At 36.5% G+C, this 16,568-nt stretch overlaps 1 protein-coding gene across 1 annotated transcript in view; it reads right to left on the reverse strand.

The window, feature by feature from the left end:
* The window catches only part of MYO16 (myosin XVI), a 277,468-nt gene that overhangs the window by 152,578 nt on the left and 108,322 nt on the right, over window positions 1-16,568 (reverse strand). The window contains exons 10-13 of the mRNA XM_058825534.1: window positions 15,808-15,958; window positions 9,989-10,099; window positions 7,209-7,274; window positions 4,338-4,465 (exon numbers count right to left, since the gene is read on the reverse strand). Of these exons, the coding sequence (XP_058681517.1) occupies window positions 4,338-4,465; window positions 7,209-7,274; window positions 9,989-10,099; window positions 15,808-15,958 (456 nt within the window). The remainder of the gene's footprint in view (window positions 1-4,337; window positions 4,466-7,208; window positions 7,275-9,988; window positions 10,100-15,807; window positions 15,959-16,568) is intronic.

The raw sequence follows: 16,568 nt of genomic DNA on the forward strand, positions 1-16,568 counted from the left end.
AAGTTGATTGATTTTACAACCTGCCCGCTTTCTGCAGTACATTCTGACTTTAGTGATTCTATCTAGATTGCTGTGATTTCTGGTTTGTGGTGTAGAATAAATATTCAAAAGAATGAGAATTTCTGCCAGGGAAAGTGTATAGGGTGAGTAAATAGGGTGAAAGGCAATAGAATGACCAATGTTGAAAGAAACAATAGAAAAGTGGTGGCATGGAGGAAATAAGCAAAATCCCCTGCAGGGAAGCCAAAGTGGGACTCTTAGTCACGAACTGTAGTGACAGGACAAGGAATAATGGTACAAACTGAAAGAGGGGAAATTTTGGTGAGACTTCAGGAAGAAACATGAAGTTTAGTTAGTTAGGAAGGAAGTTGATGAAGTTTTCTCACCTTTCCTCCTCTGGCTTTCTAGCTTTTCTTTGTAACTACCTGCTGGAGGGCCTGTTTCCTACTATTGCTTTATAAATATTTTGTTAATACAGCCTTAATTACAGCTCAAAACTTCTTTCTTCAAATACTACGAATAATTAAAAAAATAAGTTCTGTTTCGAAATTAAGAAAAAAAATTAAAATCTAAATTTGTTAGGAAAAAGACCAATTGAAAGTGTGAAAATACAAAGTCATGTGAAGCAAAGAAGATGACCCATTATACACCCAGGGGAATTAAAGAAGCTACAACTGTCAAATCTGCAGCATTTGGATTATCATCCATTATCATATATATTGCATAGAGGGGGACTTTTGCATAGACATAGCCATCACATGGAAACAATTAATCAAGGAAGCCCAGATAAAAGAGTCAGAAAGCAGCCAACCCCAGGCACTTTTTAAGAATTACTTTCTGCAAGTACTGAGAAGTACTTGCTTACCCCCAGTTTCTACATCTTAGGCATCTTTGTCTATACCTTTATGATTTCAGAACAGTGGATCATGATTGGATCATTACTGTTAGATAAACAACAACTCCATTGTAAAGAAATTCTATAAATCATCTATTTAGGGAAAATATGACAAAATACAGAACTTGTAAGGAGCAATATATCTGTAATTTCAGATGTTATAAATGGCAGGGTTTTATTTTTTGTGCTTCATTTTCAATTCTGACCAACGATACCACACTCATACCATACTTAAGAAAAAAAAAAACCCTTACTCCTGCAGTACTTTAACTATAATCAGAAGTGATGGAAAACTGCTGACAGAATGTGTTCATATAAGATTTCCACCAGATTTAAAAAAAACCAGGTGTGCTGTTCTGCATCAACTTTTGAAACAAATCTCTTATTGTACTACAGGAAGCATTACTACTCCAAATTCCCATTAATATAGTAAGGTACATCCAGGGAAGAGTGACTAAGTTTACACACTTTTGGGGGTCAGAACAATTTATTTCTTCTCCATTTTCAGAATAGGTAAGTGAGACACTGAGTCTTGCTCCCAGTGACTGAAGTTTCTAGATTTGAAACAAATATGTGCAAGCAAAACTGTTAAATACAAAAGAATGAGTCTTGTATTATCAGCAATGTTATCTGTAACTGATCAATCTTTCATTTTAGTTGGAAATTATATGTCTAAAATTAAGCTGAATTGGTCAGTGTATTTCTAAACAATGTTTCAATACAAATATGTAACTGTACTGCAGGAGCCCATTGCATTTAAAACACATGGAATTATACTTAAAAAAATTAAATTGAACAGAATGCTTTTAGTGATGCTAAACTGAGGAAATCCAAAGCTTTCAATGAATTCCATTGTAAAACACAAGGACTTCTCCCCATTCCAGATTATTTGGCTTAAATATGTGATTTTGTCACAACAGTATCATTGGATATTGACACTCCTGACTGTTAACAAGCTAGACCATTTCATTTTATGTATTCATTATGACTTTTTGACTCACAAAATTAGCAATCAGCATGCCATAAATCTTTGGTTTGATTTATTAAGGATCCTTAGCTCTTAACAGGGCTATATTTAGGCTCCCTGGACAGCTCTTTACTTCTCTTGTCAGTGCTTAATGTATTTTCATATCCTGAAAAGCAGGAGCAAAATGCAGTCAGAAAGAAGCTAATAATGAAAAGTCCACCTACTGGCTATTTAACAGCATAACTAATAATATCATTTTATTCCATAATTTCCATTAGAAGTTTACACAAAGACAGTTCTTGGTGTTAAGCATACATGAATAAAGCTGGCTTGCTACAAACCAAAAATAATTGCAAATAATAGATAGTAGGTGCTTCAGTGATTTGGCTAAATGCTTTCCTGTTGTAAAATGCTGTATTTCAATGAGTGAGCTTTTGATCAGATGTGAAGTGACTGGGGGAAAAAAATGTAAAAGGGTAACAAATCTGGCTGCACCTCAAGTCCCATGTCCAGTTTCTGGTCTCCTCACTTCATGAATATAAATTCAAGTGCTGGAGGCAGTCCAGAGAAGGGCAATGGAGCTGCTCAAGAGTTTGGAGCACCAAGTCCTAGGCAGAATGGCTGAGGGAACTGGGGGTGTTTAGCCTGGAGAAAAGGAGGCTTGGGAGAGACCTGATCGCTCTCTACAGCTGCTTGAAAGGCGGATGTAGGTGGGGATTGGCCTCTTCTCCCAGGCAACCAGTGACAAAACAGTGAGAAAATAGCCTCAAGCTGCACTAGGGGAGGTTTAGGTGCCCTAGACTGACTTTATGATGCCCATATCCCCATTTGTTTGTTTAGCCCAGAAATAAGTTTTACACCTTTAAGGCTGGTTCCAAGAGGGAAGGTGGGAGTTTGTAGTCAGTGACTGCACTTGCTCCCCTGTATCTTTCTCCTGGACTGTGTTATTGGCAGCACAGGCAGACGGTGGGACAGAGCTCTCCTTTGCTTTTGGTTAGTTTTAGCTAGCTGAGGCAGAGAAGCTCCCTAGACTGTTGTTCTTTCTTTTCTTGGAACTGTTTGAACCTGCTCTGGGCTGAACACCAGCAGAGCACCGGCAGCTGCACCTGTGGCCCACCGGGCCGGGCCTGGGCCGCGGCATTTCCAGCACTGAGGGACTGACCAGAGACTGAGTGAGCTGAGCACAGCCCACCAAGGGGACTTTCTGAGTTTGTCATCTTTTCAGAGTGGCAAGAGGTTTTATTGTTTTATATTATTCACATTTTGTGCTAGTGAATGCTTTACCTGTTAAACAATTTAACAAAAATAAACTTTTTTTTCCACTTTTCTCCAAAGAAATCTTTTCTCAAACCAGTTGGGGGGAGTGTCCACTTAAACTTACTTTCAAGAAGAACCCCTTTAGAAGTTTTCTCCCAAATTTACCCTAAAGCAGGACAGTTGGACATCAGGTCTTTGCAGGTGGGGTGATTAGACATTAGAATGGGCTGCTCAGGGAGGTGGTGGAGTCACCATCCCTGGAGCTATTCAAGAAATGACTGGAACTGCACTCAGTGACATGGTCTAGTTGACAAGGTGGTGTTCAGTCAAAGGTTGGGCTCGATGATTTCAAAGGTCTTTTAAAATCTCATTGAGTCTCTAATCCCAAGGAGGATGTTAAGATTAAAGATTGACAAGATATGAAAGTATGTAAAGAGTGAAAAGATTGAAAAGGGATGAGACTGAGCAACACATTTCTTTGACTGAGTACATCAAATTCACCAGACTCACTGTTTTCTCACTGTTTTCAAAGAGTTTGAGAAAAGGATTGGAATTATTAAAAGGATTTATTATAAGGATTTATTTATTAAAAGGATTAATAGATTTGGTGATTTGTTTAAAAAATTCCAGGTGAATGCCAAATTTCCTCATTATAAAACCAGAATATTTGGATGAAACTTTTTTCACAGATTGCTAATACAATTACTCACAATCTTGAAATTTTTTATCATTGAAACAACACTGTGAGTAAGGGTTAAAGTCCATTTTAAAGTCTATTTTGAGCTTGGAGAGCTAAAGAACAAACTCACGGTCACACAAACAGAGGCAGATTGCATGCTCCAATGCAGGCGCCTCACCACAGAGGTTTATAATTTAGTCAAGGACTTATCATTTTATTGTCAATAGATTCTGTTTTTAATCCTGATTCATGTAATATCAGCAAACACACACAGCAGTTTTGAACTCTTTACCATTAACTCTTGTTCTTAATTAGATGCAGCTGCATGGAGGGGCAATCGCCCAAGAGAATTTATGAACTTGAGATGTAATTAAACCTTTTTCATTTCTATTTTGCTCTAATGTATGATACAGAGATCAGTACACAGAAAAAAAATCAGTTAGAGAAAAAATAAAATGGAAATCTCAACTGCTGAGGCCCAAGGGAAACTGCTGAAAGGCAGGAGGTACAAATTAATTAATAGAAAGATAAATTTTCACCTGAGGATAAAGCACTGGGGACGCTGCTCCTGGAATAGCATGTGGTAAGCTCTTTCAGCACAGGAATATATGTGTGGGGGAAGTGAGGAACACAGTTTTCCAGAGTTACTTAAATAAAGCTGAGTGACCTGAAAAATTGCAGAAAATTAAAATGATAAATGCATTTCAAAACAGTTATGTTTCACCCCTTTAATCCTGGATCTTCTGCAAAGCTTTCTAAGCATTATGAACAGAACTTCTCCATGTACAGAAGCGATACCTTTACAACAGCTATGAAAATCTTAATTACAGAAAATAGATCTTTAAACACAGAAGGTCTAATTAAGATACAAAATGAAACGTAACTAGAGGACTTAACAGTGCTGCTTTGTCCATTAAGTAAAAGAAAACCTAGTAAGCTACTTTTTAATGCCTTACATTTATAGTTTTTCAATGTCTTGACTTGAAAATTTACAAAATTAAATATGAACATCCCATGAAAAGTTAAAGGAATAAGTTATAAACTAATAATTTATTACATGGCAGAGCAGTCTCCTACGAATAGGCTCTCTGCAATATAGAATAACTCCTGACACACATAGCTGGCAAAGTGTACTACCCTTGAAGCCTGAGTAAATCCAATTATCTGTTATAGAAACCACTTCTTTTTTTTTTCTTTTTTTTTTTTTTCTGAGGATATCCTGATATGTCACCCCTTTCTGCCCCTTTCTGTCCCATGCTGTCTTATTTAATTAGATACTAAACTATTTAATCCTGGTGTATCTACAACAGTGAAGCTGAATGAATCCTCCATGGTATCTTCTCAGTCAGGCCTTAAGGGCTACCAGACAAAAAGGATTAAATCCACACCAATTCTCCAGGAATCATTTCAGAATGTCACAAAGTACAAAGAAAAACCCTCACACAAGTATGCTCAATGCAAAATGTGGCAAATTTATGTATTTTTCTAACATGAACTTCAAGAATATATTTGTCTTAATTGGGCACAAGTAAATTCTGCAAGAATGTAACAAAGCAGCAAGACCACAGCTCAAGCATTTCTACAGTCACTATGATACCTTCAAAATTGTACTTGCATGTTCCTTGTATAATGCTATTGTAATGTGCAGTGTAGTTGTACAGTGTATTTCTATGTAGAAAAGCAGTAATTTTGTCATCTTGCAATTACATGGAATTTCATGAGGAGCAAAGTACATCAGTGTCCATTAATGTGTGATTCTTTATGTCATCTCAGAGTGAATGATTTCTTATAAAATATTTATTTTGGTAGTATTCTATTGGAAGAAAGTGTGGGCAATCACTGCACAATAACAGAATTTTCTCTCAAAAAGTTATATATATTATTTTTTAAAAAAAGAAGGAAACATAAAATGTGGCTCTTATTAAAAGATATAGATTATACTATTTTCATTGCTTCATCCTTGTTCCAAAAATAGTATCATGCTCAATACATGTTTGCATTCCTTTTCTTTTTGACAGCTAACAAACTACATACCTGAAAAAAAAATGCTAACTAATGAGCCACATCATATAGCATGTCAGCATTTAGTGAGGAATTGAGCTCATCACTTTTTATTACTTTAATACATAGACCATCTAACAGAGACTTTAATACAACATCAGCTAAGCTGCTGCACTATACTATAGCATTTCAAAAACAAAGTGGTTTTACAGCCATGGTTTCTTGATCATGTGGGAAATAGCTGCACAATTGTCTGCAGATTACAAAGATGAAGTGAAAGCAATTATTATCCAAGGTGACCCAAACAATTACAGGACAAAAAAGTGTCTCATGATGAATTTAATTAAATAGATCTATCACAGAGAAGTAAAGATGCAGCAAACATTCAGGAAACATTTTAATATGTAAACTCTTCCTCTTTACAGTTCTCTCTTGGTGCACAAGATCATGTATCCAATATAAAATACACAGTGCCAGGAAGAAATACCATCATCTAAAACCTTGGGGATGATGGATGATTTCCATTTCTAGAAATAAATTCAGACTCCCTACTTAGAATCTGCTGCTTCTGCCATGAACATCACTGTGTTTCTTTCTCTCAGATTTACTAGTTACACACCAAGCCACATGATGCAGCAAACAGCCATAAATTACAATTTGCTTCCCAAATTTTTAACCCTTTATAATTCCTGTAGGTTAAATAGACATATTTGGACACTCTCTGTCAGGGAGGCTGAGTTCTGTGATCTCTGTGCATCAATGAGAAGATAAGAGGGGAGGATAAATTAAGTTACACCAACGCTGTATCTCTAAAATGTCTGGGTGAAGATGAAGGAGAAATCAAAACACTTGGATGTTTTCACATGGCTCAATCCCCCTTGCCCAAACGCTGCCTGTGCCTGGCACAATCCCCTTCCCTGTGCCCGACCCAGGGCAGTGCTCAGCTGGTGCTCAGCGTTTTGATCTCCAAAGTGCCCAAGATGAGGAGCCTGGTGTGGAGCACAGACAGACATTTTGAGCCTTTGTGCACCATCCAAGGTTGTTATCTCCATAATCATGCTTTGAGCAAGGGGTGTGAACTCAAACAACCACTGTATGAAGTATGCATCTTTTTCTATAAGTTTGACAGCAGCAGAAACCACCAAGGTCATCAGGAACTATTTTTAAACAACCAAAAGAGGTTCCTGCTCATTCACAGTGTTGTCAAAATGGTTGTCTTACCAGAAAGATACAGAAAAAATAGTCGTATCTTGGAAGAAATTTTTGAGGTTTTGCTAAAATATTAAAACTGAGATGCCCCCCTTATAAAATGTGCATATACATTAATTAATTTTAGGGGTTTGACCGGTCAAATGAACTATATGAATTGTGAAAAAATATCTGCAAACTTTTTAAAAGAGAATGCTTACCATGGTGGAATAAATAGGAAGTTCTTTAAACGGGTTAACAAGTAACAGTATATCACCAATGTAGGTCTGAAAAAAACAAGGCATAATTGCTTTATTAAATAACAAATTAATTTTTTCAGGAGGTTAATGGCTTTCTTCCAAAAAGAACTCTCAACAAAGCCTCATAAATCTAGCTAACAACATGCTAAACGTAATTCATGAATTCTGAGCTTTTAACTCCACAGTTTGAATTTGAAATCTAAATTTACATTTTGAACAGAATTAATTAGTATTTTTTGTAATAAAATTGAATTCTTCATAACTGAAAATTATGCAGAGAAAAATTGCACTACATATATTATTGGTAGATTATTTGAAAGTTAATTTGTAGCTTACCACTTGCTAAACTAAAAAAAAAAAATGTCAGAGAATCCCAGAAGCTGCTGAATTGGAAGGGACTCTCAAGGATCATCGAGTCTAACTCCTGGCATGCCTACCACATAAAAAAGCTCCTCAAGTGATTTTTATGGAATAGACGACATAATTTAAAAATGCTTCACTGGTTATCCAGAGCCAATACATTAAAATATGTTGCTTGTGGGGTAAAATGGAGCAATTGATACACATGCAAGTCTTTATGCAAGTGTATGTGTATAGGAACTTATGAGCATGAATCTAGGAAAGCTATCCTGACCATATCAGAAAGAGTAAATCATCTAATGATTGCATGTTTGCAAGATTTTTCTATTTCATATTGGGGCTATTGATGGATGAGAGGCTGGACATGAGCCAGCAGTGTGCTCTTGCCGCCCAGAAAGCCAATTGTGGCCTGGGCTGCACCACAAGCACTGTGAGAGGGGATTCTGCCCCTCTGCTCTGCTCTGGTGAGAGCCCACCTGCAGCACTACATCCAGCTCTGGGTCCCAGCACAGCAAAGACATGGACCTGCTAGGGCAAAATGAGGGCCACAAAGATGATCAGAGGCCTGGAGCACTTCTGCTGTGAAGATAGGCTGAGAAAGCTGAGACAGAAGGCTCCAGGGAGAAATACTACAGGAAAGATAGGGAGGGACTCTTTATCAGGGATTGTAGGGACAGAATGAGGAGAAATGGATTTAAGCTGAAAGAGAAAGAATTATATTAGCTACTAGGAAAAAAAAATCTTAACTGTGACAATTCTGAGGCACTAGAAGAGGTTGCCCAGAGGATGCCTCATGCCTGGAAATGTTCAAGGATAGGCTGGATGGGGCTCTGAGTTTAACATCTTCTACTGGAAGATGTCTCTGGCCATGGCAGGGGGGTTGGAACCAGATGATCCTTAAAGGTCCTTTCCAACTCAAACCATTCTACTATTCTGTCCACTTAAGTGTAAGACTGTAGGCCAATCTTGCTGCTATACTTTTCACTCCACATAAATAGCTACTGCTATTAGAATGCAGAAATTGCCAGACTTCTGTTTCTGAGGAGCTCAGACAGCAAAGCATCACATGAACAGTTCCAGCCACGTTGTCTTTTTCAAGATGAATCATTGTGATTTGGGGAGGTGGAAAATATTGTCTTTCATAGTAAATGCACTGGCTTTCTTCTAAAATGCATCAATTTCTTTCCCTTCTCTCACCAACCTTGAGTTCACTGTTGGGTTTTCTGGCAGAATGAAACTTTATAAAGCTAAAAAAGAAGATGAAGCAGGAAGTGTTTAGTGGTAATGAGGACTTTGGCTGGGACTTTTCCTTCTAAGTCTAAGAACCAAGTCAAGATGCAAGCATCTTCAGCACTGGAGCTGACACTACCAAAGCACAGTGGCTGCTGTTGAGCAGAACACTAGTGATTGCTGCCTACAAATTCTATTAAGCTAAGAGAATTCCAGAGTACAAGATCCTTTCAGGTGAAATCTTCAGCATCTTAAAATAAAAGACTTCCTCTGTGGATCTTCATTAATTCAGATTAAGTTATCTGGTATATTTGAAAGTGAGATAAAGAAAAATAAATACTCATAAAATGAGTATTTTTTAGCATTTGATCCATGACTCCAAACCCCAGGATTTTTTTTACCATTGAATGTCATAACACCTAAAACTGAAGTTCCCATCACAGCAACATAACAGTTCCCCATATTCCCTTAGTCTAAATAGTGTAATCAACTTATAAATTTAAACATAATATACTCGTTTCACATTTGCATTACACTCAGCTGTTTAGTAAGTTAGTAATAAGTTATGGGTAAGGTATGGACAGGGATACAAAAATTTCTTTTGGTATCTAGATGATTAACACTACAATATAATTATTTCTCTGATGCTAGAAGAAATGAATAATTAACTCTCCCATGCAGAATTCTAAGCTCTTTAGATCCTAGTTTCTTTTACATTTCCAGTACTCATACTCTATTAAATTAACATAGCATTGAAAATGGAAGGCTCTTTTGGTGGTGTGAGAAGGAAGATTATAAATCATGGTGGTGCATTCCCACCCCACCACACTGTGATTGGAGTGACCTTAAAACACCCATTCATGACAAATGCATTCACCAATGTTTACCAACTTACTTCCTCCATGAAATAAACACACATAAATTCTATTCAAACCTGTCTGAAGTGATACTCTATTTTTTATTTCTCCTTTTCCTACACAATCTTGAGGAATTGCAGGGCTAACACACACATACATGCCCTCATCCTTTTAAAACTAAGCATGAGTTTGGAGCAGGTTACTGTCCAGTAAATATGTTAGCAATCCTATTTCTCCTGTTCTCTCTTTGGTCTTTTTTGAAAGCTTACTATTGATAGGTGAATAGCAACTCACATATATCTGATTGTTGTTGAAACGCTTCTGAATCTCGTAAAGCAGGCTGCTGTCTGTTAGCTCACTCAGAGAGGCCAGGTCATCATTTGGAGCTGGAGGCATTAGCTTGATCTAGAAAACAAAAATTAGAGACATAAAGTAACTTCACAGTGAATCATTCTGTACCATAATGTTCTAACTCTACAGTATAAACCAAGACCACTAGAATTTATGGGAAAAAATGCATTAGGAAACTGATAAGCTGTGACTCCCAATAAATCCACATCATTAATCAAGAGAAGAATATAAAAATTAATGTCAATGTTATGGTGTATAACTGCATGAGTCTGATGGGCTCTTTAGAAGATACCAGAGCACAATTTTCAGTTCTTAAACTCATAAAGATTCTTGGATCAAATGCAATTTTCCTGCTCTCTTCATTAAATGTTTATAGCAGAAGAAATCAAGAAATTAGCTACTGGACTTGTAAAGTATTTCTTGCAGTATTTAACGAAGCTCTCAGACCACTCTTTATCATATGGGATTTGAAATTGTACTTGAATTTTTCTTGCAGAAGAGAAGCAAGTTAGTAAGAAATTAGAAATGTGTTGTTAGGGAAACCAGAAGATAATCAGAAGAGTCCACTTTAGCCAAAACTCGTGAGTGAAATTGTTTAACACTTCTGCGATTAGGGTGAATAATAAAAACTCTGAAAGGGTAAATAAAAACCTAATGAAACAAAAAAGATCCAAAAGACTGAGACAGGAGACAGAAGAAGAAAGAATCAGTGATAATGGAAATTTGATTAAAGACAAAATCAACACTGACACATTAAGCAGTGTGCTTATAAATAATGGTCTATGCTTCAAATGTAGTTTGATTCATTTTTTATGGCAGCAAAATACCCAGAAACAGAAAATTCTCACATGAATGGCAGTAGAATTAAGTTGTTTGTTCAGAGTTTACTATAATAACTTAGGGTCTATTTTGAGAATGGACAAATAAGATGATACTTCTTTCTTCTATTGCTCTGCTTAAAGTGAAGGCTCAAGAGAAAAGCAGGCACTGCCCTGTTTTGATGAACACCTCAGCACCTTCAGCTTTTGTCAGTAACAGGAGATCAGAGACAGAAGCAGACTGGGAGATACTGGAGAGATCATGGAGCTTGCTTCTACCATGGGGAAGAGCCCAAAGACAATGGATACTTGTGTTCAGTACTGGAGATCTGACACAGAACTTCCAAGCTGCAGCTCAGTTGCCATAGGTTTAAGGTCACGTTCAGAAAACCTGATACTCAGATTTCACTACCTGTGCCTTTCAGGTGTAAGGCACCCATTGTCTACCTATTGAAGAGGTTTGTTCCTCATCCCATTGAAGTGAATGAAGATCCCTCTGTCACATAGAAAATGGCATTTCTTGCCCTTTTTGTTTTTAATTATGGCAGTTGGACGTACAGCTGACTAGAAAACAAGAATTCTACTTGGCAAAACAAAAAATTAAATTGCATTTTGGAATTTGTCTTTGATGATATATATTGCAATAGAGAAAAAAAAATAACCAAAGAATTCCAAGAATATTTTTAAGTGTCTTGTAGAGAGACAGCAGAGAGACAAATCTGTGGCATTCTTTCTTTAATAGTGTGCTTACCTGGCATGAAGGAACAAAACAGGCAGTGGCATTCACTGCACCCCCTTGTGTGCTATCAAAACTCAGAACACCTGTGCCATAGAATGAGCTTCTTTTAAACTATCCCTACAAAGATTAAACCTCTGCTAGGTATCTGTAAATAAAAGCAAGGCTTGGATAAAAGTACTGCCCTGGGATTCTTCATGTTTTCTGAACCTTTTAGCATACTTCCTTGTACCTTCCTGGTTCCTATCAGCTAGCACTCATGCAGATGAAACCTGGGTATCATTCAGGTCAAATGAAAATAATCTTTTTCCATAGGTCATTTGGACATGGCCCCATCTCTGGAGGGAGAAACATTTTTCCTTACAGATGTCTATGGAGTCATCCCACACAGCCCTAGGCCAGGAACAGGCACTGGCTGGCATTTATTTCATAATCTAGGCATGGCCAAAAATGCTCATTCAGTAAGTAAGGTTAGAAATGTGAAGTGCTCAGTAAAACTCCAGGTAAGGAAATCAAAATCTTTTCAACATTTTTCTACAAAGTTAGGATTTGGAGTTTCAGCATTTTCTACCTGAATGATTGCATCCAATTCCATTGTTCAACAAGCAAATAATCACATAGAAATACGAAACTCTAAATCCCTTAAACTAATCACTGATTTGCCTTAACACTAAATGATATTTTTAATATCTTATTTATGGGCACCTTAAGCGTCCATTCTCATCCACTTTTCTGACCATACAGATGCGTTTTTTAGCTCAATGCATCTATCTGGCTGTCATTTTAATTGCATGATGTATATGTTATGAGACATAAAATAAAAATAGCCATACATACAGCAGAAGTTCCAACATAACCATGCCTCTGAGAGTGATTCCTTTTTAAATTTTTGTAATGCTTACAAAGAAGATTTCTATTTACTCTATTCAATTACATACTTAACAACGTTCAGAATCTGCTCATAGATTAGTTATATCTAGTTACATAGTTATATATATTATTTAGTTAAATATATTTTTTACATACTTGTGTCACTGAAATATATTTATAAATCCCAGCTCTTATGTGTAATATTGTATTATTCACAGCTGAGCCTTGTCTGTGTCATAATTCATATGGGAACAATCAAAAGGGCATCGGGGATACTCTATCACACATTTCACATGGCCAACAATACATAAACAAGAACCAAAGGACAATTTTACTTTTTTAAAGAAGACTCAATTACGAGAAATAAAATATTTCATTTATATTTATTTGCAGCATGAAGCATGTAATTCAATTCCAAGCTATTAACTTGAATCTGTTATCAAAAACTATCTTTCCCAGATGAGAGGAAGAGAAATTGAGAATATGATAAAATTCTGAAAATTATTCATACTGCTTTCTTTGTTTGGCAGCACAGATCTTGACATTACTGATGATCAAAGAACACCTTTTAAATAAGAAAAAAACAAAAGCTAATACAAGCCAAGAAAGGTCCAAAAGGCTTTATTGAAGTAGTCACTTCATCACCATCTCCTATACTTCAAATAATAAAAATCTATCTAGGAAATAATATTTTCTTAAGGCTATTTTTCAACATTTTTACAATTAAAGAAATCTGAAGTGATACATAAATTTGAATAGTTATTTCTTTCCAAACCAAAAAACTTAAAGGCTTTTTCTATTAAAAATGCATGCCTGAAATGTGCTAGGATCAATTTTTTCTTTTTGACCTCCCAATAAAGGCCTAATCTGCATGCCAGATTGCCTAAGAATGTGTGGTGTTTCTGACATAAAGCATACAAAATATCATCCTGATATATTTCAATAATATATGAACATAAAATCCAAGTAATGACTCCACATATCCTACTGAAAAATTAAACAGAACATGATTACTTTGAGTGTACTTTGAATGCAACTAGTAAGAATAAAAGACAACTCATTAGACAATCCTTAAGATTAGGATACCCAAAAGGCAGGAACAGCAGGAAGGGATTGTTCAAAGATTTCCTTTGTTATCAGCACTAAAACAAAGCTTTATTTCCCAAGTTGTGAAATTAAAAAATAATAATAATAAAAAGTGTTAAATGGAAAAATTTTGTCTTTGAAAACTGAGATCTAAATATTATTAAGACAAATACAGATATGATACACATATACCTACAGCTCATAAAGCATGGCAAGTAGTAGAGAATACAAACCCTCTACTTCCAGGATCACAATTACATCAAAAGAAAAAATATTACATATTTTAATTTGACAAAATCTAGAGGCTCTTTACTTCCTTCACAAGAGCTAAAGCTCATTAAGCTCTTGCCAGCTGAAGAGTTTTATTAATTCTTTTCTAATGCAACCAGTCATTTTAAAACTCACTAAAATAGCACTATTTTTAACCTATCCCCTTCTAATGACAATTTCTCAGACAGGCCTCTTCCTATCCATGCACTTCTCCAAATTCAGCAACTAGAGATATTTTCTAGTTTACTCTGCTCTTAAAAAAACATAGGATACACACTCTTAGCTAGATTAGAGTAGAATTTCAGACTGTTTCCTGCAGCAATTTCTCAAATAAGAGTTAAAACAGTTTCAGCTTTAAGTCTGCTCTCTTGTCTTTGAATTGTAATTATTGTGGGAGGTTCCACTGTAGTAAGCAGTGAAACAACAGGAGTGCTTTTGAAAATCTGCCCTGAGACCCTGAAGAGACTCAAGATCGTGGTGGGCAATGAAACTATCAGCATAAAAACTTCTGTTTGTTCATTTTCATCTGAAAGACTGAAAATTAATCTGTTAATCTTATCACTTTCTGCGCATGTTTTAGTGCACAAACTATAAAGCAAAAGTTTAGCTTAGCAATAATGAAAACCTGAATAATTTTGACGAGGTTTACATCAAAATTATTCAGACGCAAAAAAAGTATTTGTGTTCTTGTACACACTTCTGTTGAACATCTAGAAGCAAGCAATAGTCTTGGCAAGACTGTAAGCAAAATACTCCCCTCTCTTTTCCTGCAATTATAGGAGGATTCCTCCTTAAAGGGTTGCAAGCATTCACTTTTCTGACAAGCAGCGCTTGTCCCTTTGGAAAGGCAGTTTCTACCAAATCACATCAGTCAGCAACATCAGAAACTGCACGACATGAAAACAAGATGTAAGCCAAGTGCAAAACATGCTGTGGTATCCGCTGACTGGGTAGGGAACCAGCACTCCACAGGATTCCAAAGCTGAAGTTCTTTCACAGATTGACTCATATCATTTACATATGGATGCACTGATTGATCTCGTATGATCAAGCCATTCCTCTGAAACACATCCAAATAAAAAGCAGAGGAGCATGCATTCTTCTGCCAAGACAGAGATGCAGTTTCTTTGAACCAAACGTGGCTTAAATCAAACCAATATCTTGCTCCTTTGTTATGCTTCAAATTCAAATTAAATTATTTTTAATGGAAATGCTACCCTCCCCCATCCCTTGTTCCTAAAGTAGCTTTTTCTTAAATGGCTAAATATTTCTGGAATATGTGTTTCCCAAACGCCTGTAACAGGAAAAAAACCAAACTCTTTGTATCATAAACAAATCCAAAGAAAACAAAACCCAAAACAAACGCAAAGAACAACCCAAAAAATTAAGTCCTAAACATTCAAACCTGGGACATGCTAGATTTATAAGCAATAGATAATTGTCTCCTTTTGCATCCATCCTATCTAATGAATGAGATTGTCCTCCTGTTGAGAAAACTGTAAAGTGTATCCAAATAATCAGTGCTGATGATCTAATACATTATCACAAGTAAGGAAGTTAACACTGCAGCTGTAAATCTGGCAATTCCTAGCTTTGAATTACAGTCACTTACTGCAACTTGATATTCCTTAGACATTTATTTGTTTTTTCAGTCTCCCAGGCTGTGTTTCTTTTGTAACTCGAAGTCTGAGACAAGCACACACTCTGGGCAGCACCAACAGTTGTCCCCCCCCGTTGTCACCCATGAATAGAATTTGAGGGGCTCGGAGCCCTCCCCACAGCCCCTGACCAGCAGCTGGCAGGAAGCAGCTGTTCCATTTGCAGAGGAAACAGACAGACTGCAGGGAGTGGTCAAGGCTCCATAATGCAAATGATAGTGCTCTATGGTGAGGGAATAAAGTACTATGGTCTTCAGCTTCATTAAGTTTACAACCTCCAGATCTAAGCACTAATGAAAATTTCAAGACACAGCATACTGATACCTGCTCAAGTTTGGTTGTGGTGTTCACAGTGATATTTTCAGATGCACTGTCTTGAGATTGCTGCTTACACAAGCCTTTAGCTGCATCTTTGAACATGGTATCTTTCTCCAGCAAACTGTCTTGCTTGGCAATTGGTAATGCCAGGGGATTGCTACAAAGAGAATCAATAAAGCAATTAGACTCCTACTGAAGATGACAGACAATCAAATTGTGGGTGGCACAAGCACAGAACTGAGACACAGCTCAGGACTCAAACACAAGCTCCTGGTCCAAGTACTGAAAACAAATTGGTGAGAAATAAACTGTTCACATAGGCTGGTCTGTTCCCAAAGACACAGAGCAACATACTTTGATTAAAAATTCACCTTTATGCATGTCTTCCTGAAGCAGAATTGAGCAAGCCAAAGTGAATATGCATGAGTCTGCTTTTGACACCACTAGGCTGGCAAATCAATAGCCAATTTTGCAACTGAATTTAAAAAGCACAATTAAACTACACAATACTATTTTGAAAAATAGCGTGTTTAAATGTAACAATACATATATCACCATTGCAGTTATCAAAATTAAATTCCATCACTTTTTAGCTCACCTTTAGTCTGGCAATATTGAAGATGCATTTTATCTAGCTGCTCTGAAATTGTGCTAAGGTAAAAATAACCAAACAAACAAGAAATCAAACAGCAGACTCCTGAAATTACTTGAACAATGTGCATTACTTTTCATCTACATAAGAGTTAAAACTATTTCTATTATACACA

The sequence above is a fragment of the Ammospiza caudacuta genome, chromosome 2 (genome assembly GCF_027887145.1).
Source record: "Ammospiza caudacuta isolate bAmmCau1 chromosome 2, bAmmCau1.pri, whole genome shotgun sequence".
Taxonomy (NCBI): Eukaryota; Metazoa; Chordata; class Aves; order Passeriformes; family Passerellidae; genus Ammospiza; species Ammospiza caudacuta.